Source organism: Phocoena phocoena, chromosome 1, assembly GCF_963924675.1.
Source record: "Phocoena phocoena chromosome 1, mPhoPho1.1, whole genome shotgun sequence".
Taxonomy (NCBI): Eukaryota; Metazoa; Chordata; class Mammalia; order Artiodactyla; family Phocoenidae; genus Phocoena; species Phocoena phocoena.
In genome coordinates, this window is record NC_089219.1 from 76,621,869 (window position 1) to 76,640,388 (window position 18,520).

Genomic DNA, 18,520 nt, shown 5'->3' on the forward strand with positions numbered 1-18,520 from the left:
AAATTATAAATCATATACTCTAAACCTCTCATTTTACTGATGAGAATACTAGAACTGAGGCATTAAATATTCCCAGTTTTGGAAAACTGTTATTAAGTTATAGAATTAGTATAAGATTCAAACATCATTAGTATTGATACATATGAAGGCATACTTTCACAGTATATTAAGCTCTACTGATTTAATTATTACTGTGTTTAATCTGTTAATGTGATTCTGGAAAAAGAGTATGCCATGTAAATTAAAATATTTACATTTTTCTATAGTAAGTTGTAGAAAATGTTAAATTCCAACTTTCATGCTCTATATTTTTCTCTAATTTTTAATGCTGGCTAGATTTGGGCAGAGGAAGTGACAAAAGTAAGTAAATCATTAAACTACAGAATTATGAAACAAGAATTTAATTGTCATTTATTCAGTAAATCTTTATTGGGCAACAACTATGGGGCCAATCACAGTCTTTGTTACTGTGTCTTATAAAATCTGAAAATTATTATGGAAAGCTTAGATCTGTTTGGCTAGTAGTAGTTCCACAGAATAATAGAACAATGCTGCAGAGATGTGGTTTGCATACACTCTAATAAATACTAGATAGCTGTTATATTAAGTGGTAATCCTTACAACGCCTTGTCAGAAGACAGTTTTATATAATACTTGGTTTATTCATATGATAATTATATAAAATATAGTTAACACAATGTCCTGTATCTTCAGAGAAGTGAATATATATCATGTCACACAAATGAATTTTCAAGGTAACTGAAGCTTGTTCTCTACAGCACTAAAGCTAATATTTCTGTCATTTTAGTTGAAAATATTTGTAAAAAATTAAATACAGGATAGCATATATTTAACTTCATTATAGAGTCATTATTATGAATATCCATTATTGTACTGTGCAACCGTTGGATCCTTTGTTTTTGAAGTATGTTGTCTCCTCCCTCAGTGTCAGACTGTCACTTTTAGAAGCTGTCCATATTACTGCTAGTGCCAGTCTCTCTGCCTGTGCTACCATTTCTAATCTGTTCTTGGCTGGGAGAATACCTAAAGCAAGGAATAAGGAATAAAATTATGACTTTAGTGCAGATTTGTTTCAAGTGCTATTTGAGGTCTTCAGAAGCATTTTTAATTTACTTCTCATGTTCAGAATCTGACCGTGAGTTGAGGACAGTGCTGGGGATTGAGGGCAGGTATTAATTGGGCCCCTGAATATTAAGTAGTTTTACAAACTTCAACTTCTTATTTTCTGACTTTGTAGGATTGCTAACTATACAGTCTTATTTCATGAATAGGTTGTGGAGCATAACTTGGAAATCCAATGTGAAATTCTTGACTTATGCTCTCACCCCTCCTTTGTGGAATCCATTCATCAACTTAGTTATGGTTACACCCTGGCCTCTGATTTCTTCCTGAATGTCTAGCGTGAAAAGGGGGCAGAGTAACGTAGAAGAGAAAATAAGTTGATCAAGAAAGCCAGGGTCTTTTCCACTTTGGCTAGCATACAGGTACACCAAAAAATTTCTGATTTGATTCTGCAGTTTCTACAAATTTTGGAAATAGTTGATATAATGGCAAGAAACTCATGAAACATTATGTTTATATACGTGAAAAAAGCTTAAAATATATCAAAATGGATTTCTGGATATATTTTTCCTCTATTCTCACTTCTGTCATTTTTATAATTTAAAAATGTATAATTTAAAAACTGCAGGGCTTCCCTGGTGGCGCAGTGGTTGAGAGTCTGCCTGCCGATGCAGGGGACACAGGTTCGTGCCCTGGTCCGGGAAGATCCCACATGCCGCAGAGCGGCTAGGCCTGTGAGCCATGGCCGCTGAGCCTGTGCGTCCGGAGCCTGTGTTCTGCAACAGGAGAGGCCACAACAGTGAGAGGCCCGCGTACCACTAAATAAATAAATAAATAAATAAATAATAAAAATAAATAAAAACTGCATATTCCTGGAATATTTTAAGATTTAAGCCCCTAGAAAAAGTAGGTAACACTGACCAAGATTGTCATAGCAAATGCCTCAGAAGCTTGACCAAAATTTCTGGCTTAAAATAAGTTGCCCAGTCCTGATAAAACAAACCAACACATTCTTGCCCTTTTTCCAGCTTACATCCTAAAAGAGCTCTTCTTGCTTCTCTAACCCAAGCTATGCTCTAGATCAGTTAGCCCAGTAACAGTATTCTAAGCAGTAGAAGATCTTTTGCCTAGAACTCTGTCTTAATTGTAAAATTAAGTTGGGGAATGAGATCTTCTGGAGGACAGAATAAAAACTCTTTAAATTCATTGTCTTTCTTTAAACCCTTTTTATCTTTCTAAAATGGATTATTTTCTTCCTAAGCAAATTAATTATGCTGAACCTAATTTCAGTTACCTCAGCCTCTCAGGTTAATTATTATGATCAGTTACATGTGTCAGAAGTAGAGGTGGTTTGGGACATTAGACTGTTTGTGGCCATCCCAAACATACACTGAAACTTGTTCAAGAAACAAGATTTGTTTCCTTCCTGTCATTTACCTTTTCTAAATATAAAGTCTAGATTGTACAACAGAATGACTTCCTAGGCTTTGTATTATGGTGCTTTCTTCACAGTTAAATAATTAAATTTTGCTCAAACATAGCAGACTGATCCTTTGTCCTTAATGAGATCATTTTATATTTTTTATTCAGTGTTTTTTTAATAAATTTTTTAACATCTTTATTGGAGTATAATTGCTTTACAATGGTATGTTAGTTTCTGCTTTATAACAAAGTGAATCAACTATACATATACATATATCACCATATCTCCCCCATCTTGCATCTCCCTCCCACCCTCCCTATCCCACCCCTCTAGGTGGTCACAAACCCCCAAGCTGATTTCCCTGTGCTATGCAGCTGCTTCCCACTAGCTATCTATGTTACATTTGGTAGTGTATATATATCCATGCCACTCTGTCATTTGTCCCAGCTTACCCTTCCCCATCCCTGTATCCTCAAGTCCATTCTGTACGTCTGCGTCTTTATTCCCGTCCTGACCCTAGCTTCTTCAAAACCTTTTTTTTTTTTTTAGATTCCATATATATGTGTTAGCATACGGTATTTTTCTCTTTCTGACTTACTTCACTCTGTAGGACAGTCTCTAGGTCCATCCACCTCATTACAAATAGCTCAATTTCGTTTCTTTTTATGGCTGAGTGATATTCCATTGTATATATGTGCCACATCTTTATCCATTCATCTGTTGATGGACATTTAGGTTGATTCCATGTCCTGGATATTGTAAATAGTGCTGCATTGAACATTGTAGTACATGGCTCTTTTTGAATCATGGGTATATGCCCATGCTGGGTCGCATGGTAGTTCTATTTTTAGTTTTTTAAGGAACCTCCATAGTGTTCTCCATAGTGGCTGTATCAGTTTAGATTCCCACCAACAGTGCAAGAGGGGAGGGTTCCCTTTTCTCCACACCCTCTCCAGCATTTATTGTTTGTAGATTTTTTGATGATTCAAAGTCATGTACCACAGTGTTCATTGCAACTCTATTTACAATAGCAAGGACATGGAAGCAAATTTATTTATTTATTTATTTATTATTTTGGGCTGTGTTGTGTCTTCGTTGCTGCGCACGGGCTTTCTCTAGTTGCAGCGAGCTGGGGCTACTCTTCATTGCGTTGCACGGGCTTCTTATTGCAGTGGCTTCTCGTTGCAGAGCACGGGCCCTAGACGCGCGGGCTTCAGTAGTTGTGGCACGAGGGCTCAGTAGTTGTGGCTCACGAGCTCTAGGCTCAGGCTCAGTAGTTGTGGTGCACGGGCTAGTTGCTATTCAGTGTTTTTAGGTTAAAAACATTATTTCTATTTCAGTCTCAAGCTTCCTAGTCACTTTTAATCGGCTACCTAGCTTACTTACTTACACCTTGTACAGAAAGATTGCCATTTAGTAGACTTTCCTGCCATTTCTGCTAAAGGCTGTTAAATCAAATTTTACTTTCACCATCAAACCTATATGGAATTAGCCTCATTTGTTTCCGAATGCGTTTATTTTTGGTTTGCTATGGTTACTTCTATCAATCAGAACCTTTCAACCAAGCAGAACAGTAAATAGTGCAAATGTAACACTGGATTGGTTTTCCTTAATACTTTTTTAGGAAGAACATTGATTGTTTTATTCCCCTGTGACTTTTTTCTGCTGCATACTAGATTCCAGATGAAGCTTATTACTTAAGCCCTGTTATCAAAGCACCATGTATTCTTATTTTGATCAAGTAAATTTAACTTTAACTCTTGACTTATTGAATAATTCAAGCTTATTTCCATAAATCCAGTCTAGTGGTCAAGTCTTAGTCCTCTCTGCCATATCTTTTGCCAATGGTATGAGAATGATTATAGCAACTGATTATCTCTTTTGCTGCTACCTCATTGTTGACTATTTCACTGGGTTAGCTATTGCCACCAAAGGGTGAAGGAGAGGGAAATGGGGTGTGAAAGGAAAAAGTTCACACCTTGTTTATATACTTACTATACAGTCTTGGAAATACTGTAATTATTTGGATGGCAGGGGAGCAATTTATCCTGGAGAGGTAGTGGGAAATATCATTATAGTGATATTATCACCAATAGTAATTCCCAGTGGGGGATAAGCTAACTATTTTGAGTGACCTGTGAGATTTTATTTTTTCCTCCTCACTACCAAGCAACTCTGACTAAAGGTTTGTGAGGATGTTTTTTTTGCCAGTACTTAACTATTTTTAGATTTTTTCTTTTTTCGGTGAACTGTTTTTTCCCAGCACTAAACCTATATCAGATAGTTGAAGCTAGTAGTGGTGTGCTATTATGCACATGTCTTTCTAGCTCTGAGGTCAGTAACTTCACCTTGGTAGCTTGAAATCAGCTGTGGTAGGAGTATTTATACCATTGAAACTCAGCACATTGGAGCTTTTTTTTCCCCCTGGAGAGCCAGTTTACCAGCACACCATTGATTAAAGGTCACCCATAACTTGCAGAAAAACCCTAGCATATCTTATAGGTAATATTTCTGCTTAAGACATATTCTATGCAAAGTTTGGAAAGAAAACTAAAAAAGACATTTATGTAGGATAAAGAATCCTTTGAGGGAACCTAAGAGCTACGTCCCTAGAAACAAGTGTATGCTTGATAACTAAACCCATGAGGTTAAAGTCCTAGCTTCACTCTGAAGTTTTTTCATTTGAGATTGAAGCCTATATAACTTCAAAGTAAAGTAGCTACAGTAATAATTGAGAATTTTTTGAAATAATTTATACAAGTAAACTGGGAATCTTAAGGTTTCATAAAATGTTACAAATTAGCAAAATTGATACTAGAAAATGTATGAAAATAGATTGACAGTCCCATAGTAGTTTTCCTAGGCTTTTATGTTTATGTCATTAAGCTTTGGCTTTAATAGTTCTTTTGAGTTAAGTACGAGTAAGGAGTCAGTTCTGTCTAGATTAAGTAACATAGAAAAGCTAAGTTCTGGAAACCAGGGACCACTCTAGATACAAAGCAGAATCAGGGAATTGCCAGATTATCATTTGGGGTTTGTTTGGGGGATTTTTTTTTTTAACATCTTTATTGGAGTATAATTGCTTTACAGTGGTATGTTAATTTCTGCTTTATAACAAAGTGAGTCAGCTATACATATACATATATCCCCATATCTCCTCCCTCTTGCGTCTCCCTCCCACCCTCCCTATCCCACCCCTTTAGGTGGTCACAAAGCACTGAGCTGATCTCCCTGTGCTATGTGGCTGCTTCTATTTGGGGGATTTTTTAACTGTCTTAATGTACATAAAATGGACTAAGTCTTCTAATGAGATTCTAAAACTGTGTTCCAATTTAAGTCTGAACAGGAATTAAGAATAACTCAAAGTGAATTTGATCGTCAAGCAGAGATTACCAGACTTCTGCTAGAGGGAATCAGCAGTACACATGTGAGTGTTCATTCATTGGAAATTCATTTGGAACAAAAGACTTTGATAGTCTTAGGGAAATTCTTGGAGGAAAAACTGAACTTCCTTTTCAGTCATCTATCAAGATATTTAAATTGTAGCACTTTTCAAGATACATGAAGAAATATTTTAAATTTTTGTTTACACCTCATCACCTGATGAGGTAGTTCTCCCACCATCATCAAGTCCGTTTGATGTTTTTTGTTTTTTGGGTTTTTTTGGCTAAACAGTTTGTTGTTGTAAATTGTAGTAAAATGATAGATACTGATGATTTACCCCAAGTACAGTGTCGTGCTCTGTCTTCCCTGAGCGTGTGCCACTTTAAGTAGATTATAGAGCTAAGAAGTGACTGTAACTTTCCTTTACAGGCCCATCACCTCCGCTGTCTGAATGACTTTGTAGAAGCCCAGATGACTTACTACGCACAATGTTACCAGTACATGTTAGACCTCCAAAAGCAACTGGGAAGGTGGCAATTTCCTTTTCATACATGAAACTCCTGATAAGAGAAGAAATTCAGATTTTTTCATATGAACTAGTAATAGAGGTGAAAAATAGAAGAATTAAAGGCTTTTATTAGATTACTTAGAATCAGATTTTTTTTTTTTAAGGAAAGTGATTATCACACTTCTGTGGTAACAAAGACATTTTGGGCTCTTCTGGCACAGAAAAATGTTAACAGGGGTGAGATGATAATTTAAATGAATACCTTTTTAGTGCTTTTTAGATAATTTAAGTGAATACCTTTTTATAACTTCAAAAAGCATTTGAAGTTCACTTTTCTCTTGAATACCTTTGCAGGTGGTTGAGGAAGATATAGTTATATTGACACTTACTTGCCCTTAGAGGTAAACTAATTTGTACTTATTCATTACTTGTTCACTGTTAAAAAGATTTTAGAATATTCTGTAAGACCTCAAGCCCATTGATGTTATTATTTTTAGTATGGTAATATACTTTACAGCACATATGTAAAGCAACACAACTCAATCATTCGTTCTCAAATATTTATTGAACACCTGTCGTATTCAAGCACTGTTCTATACTCTGGGATTATATCAGCGAACAGAACAGGCAAAATTGCTTACCTTTATGGAGCTAACGTTGTAAGGTGACACTAAAAATAAAAGATGTACAGGACAAACATGGTCTCTGCTCTCACAACGAACACTTAAAACCTAGGTAGAAGTACAGGCCATAGGTGGACAGGCCATGTGATAAGTGGAAAGAGAAGTTCAGATTACTGTAAGGGACATCTAACTGTGACTCAAGTGAGTCTAGCAAAGATTCACAGATGAAATTATTTTAGTAGGAATAATCTAGAACAAGAAAGGGGCAGGGACAGATATTCCAGGCAGAGGAGGAATATGTATATGAAAGGGCCAGAGGAAAAAGAGTGTGGCAAGTTCAGGAAACTGACAATAGTTCATTCTGGTTGGATCATAGTGTTCAAATTTAAAATGGGATAGTAGATGTGGCTAGAATAATGAAGCCAGGTCATGTCATGAATGCCCTTTAAAATAAGTAATGATAAGGAGTTTGGAATTTACATAGTGAGGAACCATTAAAGCAGGGGAGTGATATATAATATTTGAAGGAGGAATATCAAGAGAAGTTATTGCAAGGAATAAGGAGAAAAAAAAAACCCATCACTTTGGTCTTCCTTTCTGCATATTAATCCTTCAAAACTAGACCTAGAACAAAATTAGGCACATCCACAAAACCAATTTTAGATCTTAAAAATGAGTTGTAGTCTAATACCACTGGTTATTCTAATAGGATTTACAGAAGTATTTATACTTTTATATATTTGAAGTTTTGTTACTGGTATTAATATCTGAAATCAGAATACTACTCTATCCCCACATCATTGAAAGTATTTTAAGCCCAGGAAGCCTTAGTACTTCCTGTTCATTTTGTCCTGATACTCTCACAGTGCAGCAGAGGGGTTGCTGTTGAAACCATTCATTCATTCTTGAATTCTGCTTAAGGCCATACAAATGCTTTGGAACTCAGCCATTCACACAAACTCTAGTCATTGATGTGCTGAGGTAGGTATTATTATTATCCACACACAGATAAGGAAATAGAAGAGCTAGTTATAAGATTAGTAAATGTGTTTTATTTGTAAATAATTGGAAAGTTTAACATATTGAGCTATGTGGCAGGAAGTCTAGAGTTTTTTAAAGTTATCAGTAAAAGTTCTTAGAAGTTGAAGATGGCCTTTCAGGGTTTTTTTGTTTGGTTTGGTGTTTTGTTGTTTTTCTTTTTACCATTAATTTCCCAAAGTTGACATAGGTAGACCTCAATGGCTAAACAAAAGCTAATTATACTAGTAAATTTGAAAGTAAAGTACATGGTTAAAGACTTTAAAAATCGTGTGTGTGTACACACACATATGTAGGGAGAGAGAACTTACCTTTTTTTTTTCCTCTTCAGAAATGTATATATTTAATCACTGCCAAGTTCACTGAGGAAAGGATGCTAGGAAATGTGTTCTTAACTTTAGAGTGAAACTTGAATTAGAAATTATTTCTTTGTATCATTAGAACCCTTTTACCCATCAGAGAAACATTTGCTTTTAATTTTTACAGATGCCCTATTCTAGGCATCAAGGATACAATGTAAACAAAATAGACCATATCCCTGCCTTCATGGATCCTGCATTCTATTTAGGGGTAGAAGGGAGTAGAAAATCAATGTCTATGAATTACGCAGTCTATTAGAAGGTGATAAATGCTATGGAGAAAAATACAACAGGGAAGTACCTTGGTTAGAGTAGAGGTTTACAGTAGTCAGGGAAGACAGATTGGAAAGATGTGAGGAAACAAAGCACGCAGGAATCTTAGAGATGCTCCAGAGACAAAGTACAAAAACTCTAAAGCAGGAACATAGCTGTATGTTCAGGCAACAACAAGGAGAGCTTGGCTCGAGATTAATCAAGGAAACAGGGAGCGAAGATATGTAGGGCTTTGGAAGCCACTCTTTGGAGTTTGGGCTGTACTCAGAGATGATGAAGTCTGGAGGATTTTGAGCTGAGGAGTGACAGGATTTGATTTTAACCTTTAACAAGATCATTCCTGCTGCTCTGTTGAGGATAGATGTTAGAGGTCATGAGTATAAGCTGACAGACCTGTTCAGAGCCTACTGCAATAACTTGGTCAATAATCCAGTCAGGAGGTGACAGTGGCTTGGATCGGGGTGATTGTGATAGATGTGGTAGAAGTGCTCAAACCCTGGGTGTGTTTTAAAGGTAAAGCCAGCAGGGTTTGCTGACAAACTTTCTGTATATGAGGCTTAGAGGTGTCAAGAATTACTGCAAGTGTTTGGCCTGAGCAACTGAAAGAATGGAGTTTTGGTTAATTAAAATGGGGAATGCCCCAGGAGGAGCAGGTTGGGGTGGGGAAGGCATGTGAGGTATATCAGGAGCCCAGTTTTAGACATGTTAAGTTTGAGATATGAAACATCTGAGTGGAGATACCCAATTTTAGGGTATACAAGTCTGGAAATTGGGGGTGGGGTGAATTAGAGGTATAAATTAGAGAGTTGTCAGCAATATCAAGGATATTCAAATCTGTGAGACTAGATGAAATTACCAAGGGAGTTAAGTACAGGTAGAGAAAAACAGAGAACCAAGGGCTGAGCCCTGAAGTACTCCAACAAAGAGTTGAAGAACCAGCTAAGGAGGATGGTAAGGAATGAGCACTGAGGTAAGATGTAAACCAAGTGTGGCCTTGGAATAAGCTGTAAAAAGTGAGGGGAGTGGTCCACTGTGACCACTAGATAGGTCAAGTGAAAGAGAACTGCTAGTGGACCATTGGATTTTGAACATTGCTGACCTTGACGGGTAGTTTTAGTGGAACAGTAGGAGCAAAAGCTTGTTTGTTAGTGTAAGGGAATGGAAGGAGAGGAGCTGTGACAGTAAGTTTAGATAAGTCTTTCAAGGAGTTCTAGTGTAAAGAGAAACAGAAATGAAGCACTAGCCAGAGGAAAAAGTGAAGTCCAGCACATTTTTGGGTTTTTTTTAAGATAGGAGAAATGAGAGCATGATTGTAATCTGATAAGAATGACACAGTAAATGGAGAAAATATAATATTAGAAAGAAAGGGAAGAATTGGTAGTGTGATATCCTTGAGAGGAGATTTTGTACACGGGTGGAAAAATTAACCTTAAAAAAATTAATCTTAAGAGCATAGATAGCTCATCTGTAGTAGGAGGAGAGATGACCAAAGCATGGAAGTTTCCTGATTGATTTTTTCTCCTCTCAGTTAAAAAAGAAAACAACTTAGCAGCTGATTATAAAGATTAGGGGAGAAATGCTGGAATTTTGAGGATGGATGAAGGGGTATGAAATAGTCATCAGCAGAATGTTAAAAGTGGGTAGACTAGAGAAATGTAGTGTAGTTGCCAGGCAGCATTGTGGACCCACTTTAGGTTCCTACTCATTCATTGAGTGTGAGACCAGACAACATGGTTTTGTAGTTTTTTTACTGTCATAGTACATACATGGATACTGAGTAGATAATTAGAAAGATTTTTACCAAACGAGTAGTATGAAGTAAAGGGCAAATGATATGAAGGCATGTGCAAGGAGGTGATTATAATAATTTACCTTGGACACGAAGGGCGTGTTGGTAGGATGATAGATGGTAGGTCTGTGGAGGACTATAGATCCAGGATAGGCTTGTTGAAATGAGAGTACTAGGGGAAACAAGATGATGGTCAGAGAATGGGATGTTGGAAATTGATTATTGTAAAGGTTATAGTTTTTGGAATTGATATGGTCTAGATGAGGCATTGGGAGTGGGTGGCTGAACTAGGTCAGTCACAGAATCACTGGAAGAGAAGAGCTCACGGGTCTGACAGGCCAAAGTGTTCAAATAATTGTCTACATGGCTATTAGAACCACCGAGAATTAAGATCCACTGTTAGTGAGCCAGGAGCTAAAATCCAGAAATAAAGGGAAAAGAATGAGATGCCTGTAGATGATTGCAACAAGAGATGGTAGGTAGTATATAGTTGAATAACATGAAATTCAAAGATTAGGTAGGATTGGTTAGGGAAAGGAGTATAGGAATGGTAATGAGGAACGTGCAACTCCTTCAACATCCACTTCTAGGCTCAATGATAAAGGGAGTGTGGCAGATTAAACACAAGCATCAGGAGGTGAATGGAAGGGTTAGAGAAGAGGTTAAGGATACAGGGAATTTTGCTGCTGGCTGACTGATTTCCAGATGGCACAGGAGTCATAAAGAAGAAAACTATTTTATGAAGGGATTAATTTCACCTGCCCTACCAGATGAAGCATTTTATATTTTAACTAATGGATTTATTTAAACTTAAATATGAATTTTCATAGGATTTTTTTCAACCTTAGAAGTGGTTGGATTAGAATGATTATAGGCCAGCCATCTTATGCTGTTTTCCGTTGAGTATTATTGGAGAAACAGTAGGCTTACAATAAATTGAAAATTATCTTTAAACTATTTATAAGCACATTGATCACAGGGATTTCACTAATTCCTAATAAAACTTTTATTTTTCCCCTAAAAAATAGAAGACAAAATGAACTTGTGACATTTCCGTATTCTCCCATTGAGTCTTCATTATGTTAATTATCAGTCATAACATATTATTTGAATGTCCATCTCCTCACTTATCTACATGTCCATAAAGGAATGGCATTGTTTCATGTTTATATCTCAGCTTGTGGTAGTGATGTTGAACATGTAGATACTCAATAAGTACTTGAATGAACAGGAAAATGTGATTGGATCGATTTTATGAAAAAGAGTTCAGTTACTCAAATATTTCTCAAAGAATTAACTTGAGAAAACGTCACTCTTGCAGTAGTATCTAACATTTAAGTAAGTCTTTCATTGGTATTTTTATTTAACAATTCATAAAGGGAGGAAAAGATTAATGGAACATACTTATAGAAGGTTGTTGGAAATATCATAAACTCATTTTTCTGGAAAAAGAAAACCATTGTGTTTTTTAAAAACTTTTTAAAGTTTATACTTGTAAAGATGGCTTTGAAACAAACTTTCAAAGATTTTATATTTAAAAACAACCTGCATTTTCTCTAGTGTAATTGACCCTAGAGGGGTGAGCTGGATAGCGTACTTTGTCATTAAAATATTAGCATCCTCAAATCTTTAGCCAAAGTGAGGGTTGGTAGAAGGTAAACACTGCCCCCAAGTGGTGGTATACAGGAACTTTGGTCACTTGCAAATAGATAATTGGCCATTTTCTTTTCAACAGTTTTCCATCCATTTATCATTGTAACAACAACCAGACTTCTGTGGCACCTATACCATCTGCTTCATCAAATGTGATTGGTTCTTCTGCCTTGACTTCAACAAGTGGCCTAGTAATTACCTCTCCTTCCAACCTCACTGACCCTAAGGAGTGCAGTGGCAGCAGGAAGGCCAGGGTTCTGTATGATTATGATGCTGCAAACAGTACTGAATTATCACTTCTGGCAGATGAGGTGAGTAATGTGGGTATAAAAGGAAAACTATATCATAGATTGACTTACCTTCCAGTATAATAAAATGCAAATTCCTCATTACTTATTTGGAAATAGTTTATTATGAATGTTTTCATAGATTACAGCTGGTTATATTAACATTTTATAATTTTTTAACTACTATTTTTTAACAAAATAGAACATCACAGAAATATTTAAAGCTTTTAACTGCTAAATCACTAGATTTCTAAAACTGTCTCTAATAAAATCCTTTATCTTTCACCAAATTGATAATAATGTTTAAATTCTTTGATAGTGAATAATTTATACTTTAAACAGATTAAGTCTGATTAGTTTTCTGTGTGTTTATTAACATAGTTAATAACTGGAAATGTTTTATTTTGTAGGTAATCACTGTTTTCAGTGTCATTGGAATGGATTCAGACTGGCTAATGGGGGAAAGGGGAAACCAGAAGGGCAGGGTGCCAATTACCTACTTAGAACTGCTCAATTAAATAGGTGGACTATGAAAAGGTACACCGTATTTATATACAATTAACTCTTAATAAAGCAGGTTTAAGTATCTTTCATGTTAATGTCTTAAGAGACTGAAAAGAAAATACTAGCCATCAGAAACTGGCCTTTCTGCCAATAAAATTGCATGGTAAATATTTCATTACAGAATTTATGTTAAAGCTTTCATGCCAAGAATGTTTTCTTACAAAATTCTTTTTCTACTGAGGTTTCACTAATAAGTAGCTTCTACTTTTGAGCCCCAACTTAAAGCATAACTGTTTTCTACTGAATTTTTCATTAATGGCAAGCTTTTTCTTTTACGTAAAATAAATTTATTGTGAATTGATACGTGACTCATTTATTAGGTATAATTAATAGCCAAAGAATAAAGTTAAAATTTGTTTTTAACTGTTGGTTTAAAAAGAGCTCTAGGACATAAACCTCTTTTGTAAAAAATATAATGTTTCTGAATGTTTTCATAAACAGAAATGCAGTTATACCATGTTTACCTTGTTTTCCAGCAGACATGGAATGATTACAATATTCTAGTTCAGTGAGTTATTTTGAGGGTTTTTTGTTTTATTAAACACTACTGAATGATTTCTTTTAAGAATAACTAGTCCTTGAGAAGTACCACCGTATTTCTCTAGTACATTTGCATTTAAGGTTCTAAAACATCTGGGACAAATTCAGTTCACTAAATAATGTTTTTAAGATTGTTCAATTGGTACTGTTTAATCCATAATCAGAATTGGATCTGTTAAGAAGTTACTGCAGTAAAGAGAATTTGTTCTTCTTGAACAGCAAACCCTTATAAAAATGGATTAGCACAACTGTGTTCCTTATAGAGTAAATTGTATGCAAACAGAATACACTTTTGGTTACTTTGAGCCTACAAATAAAATGTTGAAAATTTACTAATGAACTTAGGTTATCTTGATCAGGCTCTCTAGTTATGAAACACATACTAATGAAATGATTAGTGATATACATGGAATCAGAAAATTGCTATTTAGACCACTGCTATGAATCAGCAGATTATTTCCATGTCAGGACTTCTGCTCTCATTTTCATTCATTCATTCTTTCGTCAAACATTTGTTGGGGGCCATGCACTATGCTGATCAACTGGGAATACGACCCTGAACAAGATGCACACAGTTCTTCCCCCTACAGATCTTAAAGACTGGTGGTGGAGACAGAAAAATAAGTAAGCAATGGTCATATAACAGAATCGGTGTCATGATAGAAGAAATACAGGGTTAGTATGTTTCAGAGTTTTGGGAGTCACCTAATTCAGATTTTGGGAGTGGGAGATGGTTTGGAGAGGAAGTGTTCTAGGCAGGGGAAGAAGTTGTGACAGGCCTGGAGCTAAGAGAATGTAGCACATTCTTAAAGCTAAAAGCAGTTCAGTCTGGCTTATGCATGAAGTGTAAAGGTGTAGTTAATTTCTTCAGGAAGTGTTAATGTGTCAAAATGATATTTTTCTGGTACTTTAAAAAATGAACACTTAGCACAAAAGGATATTTTTAAATGGTGTTTAAGAGTTCCTAATAAGAGCTTGGTAAACATGTTGGTAATTTAATTTACAGTTCAGATTTTAACAGTATTTGTTACATTTCTGTGCTGTGAGACAGATTCCTCTGCAGTTTTATAGTTACACAAGATGCTTTGATTCACACTGTGAATTGCCATACTGTTAACCCCCAAAGCTGCTCAAGCTGGTTAATTAGCTTAGAACCACTTGAGTGAAGCTTTTTCCCCCAGAAATGAAGCTCTGTGGCCAGCCTAGAGTACCATCTATTATGTTATATAAATCAAGATTTAGGCTTTAAAAGATCATACAAAAAATCAGGTCAACTTTAATAGCAACTGTAAATTAGGTTTATGAGAAGTAGAGTAGTAAAAGGGAAAGAGTATGGGTACTGGAGTGAAATTGTCCTGGATTCAAATCCAGTCTTCCTCACATACTGTGCTCTTTGAGCTTCGACTTAGATGTCATACAAACTGCCATTTCCTTGTTAGCAAAATGAGGGTAACAGTTATGCCACTTTAAGGTTATTGTGAGGATTTTATAGCAAAAAATAGTGTTAAAAGCAGTTATAAAATAACTATAAAATCTGTAACTATAGATTTCTAACTATCTTGTATGTTAGATAATTTTTAAGGAAAGGCTTGGCACAGTAGAAACATGCTGTGAATATGTTTCCCCTTGTTAGCCCCTGTAGCTTCCTGACCTATCCAGACGGTTGGCCTTGTTTATGACTATGTACCAGACAAACATCTTCTGTTGCAATGCTCTGTTCTACTCCTTATCAATTCTATCCTCCACCCTCTTTAAATGAGATGCAGATCTAGGTTTAACCTCACCATAGTCAGTGTACATTTTTATCAGAACCTTCTGCTTTCCATCAAATGAATGTTGATTATAGTAACCCAATAATGTACAGTAGCCTTCAGTAATGTGAGGGTTCAAAGGTTATTTTGTGCCTTTGTCCACCACAAATTTGCCACAATATGTGGGCTCATTCTTATGTTTATTGTTTTTTATTTTAATGGGGTTTTGTTTGGTTGGTTGGTTGGGGGGTTTTTGGTTTGTTTTATTTCGGTTTGGGCTTATTTTATAAAGTCACAGGTTTAATTTTTACTCAGGTAAAGGCCCATAGGTTCTTAGGCATGGAAGAAGAGCTTTGGAAGCCTATTAATTCATGGTGCAATTCAGAATTATTTAAATAATCTCTGTGCCCCTGAGCTTAATCTAAAGGGATAGTAATGTGAAGGATGCATTTATGAATGAAGTAGTAAACTTGGAAATAATTGTAGGTTCCTTTTACAAACAAAAAAAGTGATTGGATTGTTTCTGTGTTTGTCCTGAAGGTAATTAACCTAAAAGATCATTGCATTAAATTGTTTTTTATGGTGCTAATCAGAAAAATTCATATTGTAGGAGACTAGGTCCCAGAAATGAGAATGAGCCTCACTCTGAGTAATGTAAGAAATAAGAAACCTGAGTCCAGGGTCACTAGTGGGTTAGAGTCCATCCTCATAGTCTGCTGTTATCCTCACCAGAACAAAGGAACAGAATGAGAATGGAGGAGTTGGTGTTGGGAGGACATGCAGAAGATGAAGGATCACAGGACAAAAATCAACAACTTTGTCTACCCAGAGAGGCCTGGCTTACTTTCATGCTTTGTTGACAGTATTCCTTAAAAATATCTTCCCTAGCTCCCAAACACCCGAACGTTTGAAATATGTTGCCCTAGTATGTGGCACTTCAAGTCTGGGTGAGAAGCCATAATAATAGATAGGAGACTTTGCAATTTGACCTACAGCCAGCTTTGCTTCAACCCCTTCTCCAGATGATTAAGTGGCTCTTACCTCATGGTGAGACTCAAATGGGGGTCTGTCTGGTGGTCGTCCACAGCAGAACTGCCCCTTCTCCCACATTATCCTAACGAGAAAGTCAGCCCAGCAGGGCAGTGGTTCTCAGTGTGGGACCCCCAAGACAGGCAATGTCAGCATCACGTAGGAACTTGTTAAAAATGTTAATTCGTATCTCCAAGAACCTTTTTTTTTGTACTTATTTGTTGTCTTCAAGGGGCTATAAAACTAGTCTTAGTTCTTCCATGTAACATTTTTTAAAATATTTCAAGACAAAAACTAAATTCTGATCCTCTTTACTGTGTTCTAGCACTAATCATAATTATATAGTTACTTTTAATAATTTATTTGTTTAGTATGTATCTGTCACTAGAGTGTAGGCTCCCTGAGAATGAGACTATTAATTCTTTTGATCACAGTTAAATTCCCAACTCTTAGCAGGAGACCCAGCATATAGTATGTACTCAATATTTGTCAAAGAAAGAAAAAATGCAATTCTTAAGTCTTATCCAAGCTCTACTGCATCAAACTCTGGGGATAGGGCCCAGCATTCTGTTTTTACAAGCCATTTAGGTGATTGTTACACTCTCAAGTTTGAGACCCACTTCAGTAGAATAAAGAAATCGTGCCTTTTACCTTCAGACGTGCTATCTGACATCGCTTGAAAATTCTCCCTGCCTTCTGTATACCAACAACACTGCTATCAAGTGTAGAGGAACGTTGCTGGGCTGTATTACAAGTGGGTGTGAAGGTATAAGGTATGTTTAGTGTAAGAAAGGGAAATATTGCTTGGAATGCCAGTACTTGGTTGCTGTGGAGGGTTTCTAGGGATGGATCCCTTAGTCTGAAGAAGGGTAAGCACTACCACCACCCACATTTCCACTCAGCACAGTCACAATTTGACATCAAAGCTCCCTGACAAACCATTAAAGTTATATCAGACTAACGTGTACACCCCGGTGCTCAGGTTGCCAACTCCACTCTCTCTACTTCAAAGGAGACTTTTTAAGAATTGTTAATGCTTTTTTTTAATACTACAAGTCATAGATGCATTGGTAAAAAAGGGAAAAAAAGAATATATAGTTTAAAGATAAAAATCACCTATAATTCCACCATCCAGGGAGAGCTACTGTTACTTAGGTGCATAGACTTCCAGATTCGTCTGTGCTTTTATAGATTGTTTTAAGTGGGATCAAGTTGTACATACTGTTTTGTAACTTTTTCACTTGACAATACCATGACTATCCTGCCATGTCAAAAATGTTTCTATATCTTTTTTTAATGGCTGCATGGTATTTCATCTTATGTGCCACATTTTATTAAACTACTGTTTTCAGGTTGTTTCCAATTTTTCGCTAATAAACTGCTTAAAAGAATATTGTGTTGTTAACTCTTTTATGTGTTCTTAATATTTCCTTAAGGTGAATATTTGGAAGTCGAATTGCTATTGTAGAGTATGCCAGTTTATAAAAGCTTTTGTCACTGCCACTTTGCCCCTTAGAAAACTTATCGGCTTACACTTTATTGGCAGTATAAGAAAGTATACTATTTCTTTTTGGAGGGCTTCCAACTGAATGTTCTTAGAACCTTCGGTTTAAAAATAAAGAGTAAAAGGAAGATAAAAAGACCCTGCACAATTAAAACCAAGATCAGACTTAAATTATTCTGACATGACATCATTTACTGTTCTACCTTCTATTATGTATTTTGTGATACTTTGGGAATGATTGTAATACTGGCTTTCCCCTTGCTTTTATTCAGTCTCCTGGAAGCACTGACTTTTCTGACTTTTGCCGAAATGGTAGGAGAACAATCCTAAACGGACTGGATAATTTTGATACAGGCTTACTGTTGCATTTAGGGAGCATGGACATCATGGGGAAAGTAGAAACTTTGGAAGGTAGGCAGAACATTGGCTCTCCCACTTGGTTGCCTAGTTTTATGTCAGTCAACCTCTTTGAGCCTGTTTGCCCATCTGCAGAAATGAGAATAGTATAAACTTGTAGGGTTGAAAGAATTAATCATATTATGGGCAAAGTGCCTGGCACCTAGTAGATAATAACTTAATAGAATTTCCACCTAAGTAGGTTAGAGCAGTTGCTATTATCTACCTCAGTGGAGTAAATATCACTGCCATTGCCAAATAGAATCTTCCTTGAAAGGTGTCACAATAAATGGACATTGCCTTGTACGTCCTACCT

General features: G+C 36.2%; 1 protein-coding gene across 4 annotated transcripts in view; it reads left to right on the forward strand.

Moving 5' to 3' along the window:
• Positions 1-13,285, forward strand: part of SH3GLB1 (SH3 domain containing GRB2 like, endophilin B1) — a 34,167-nt gene extending 20,882 nt beyond the window's left edge. For 2 of the 4 annotated variants that reach the window (XM_065875496.1, XM_065875513.1), the window contains exons 7-10: positions 5,844-5,933; positions 6,320-6,420; positions 12,216-12,444; positions 12,831-12,938. In XM_065875496.1, the coding sequence (XP_065731568.1) occupies positions 5,844-5,933; positions 6,320-6,420; positions 12,216-12,444; positions 12,831-12,938 (528 nt within the window). Of the gene's footprint in view, positions 1-336; positions 361-5,843; positions 5,934-6,319; positions 6,421-12,215; positions 12,445-12,830 lie in introns of all 4 variants that reach the window. The other 2 variants (XM_065875504.1, XM_065875518.1) reach the window with 2 other exon arrangements.
• The last annotated feature ends 5,235 nt before the right edge of the window (positions 13,286-18,520 follow it).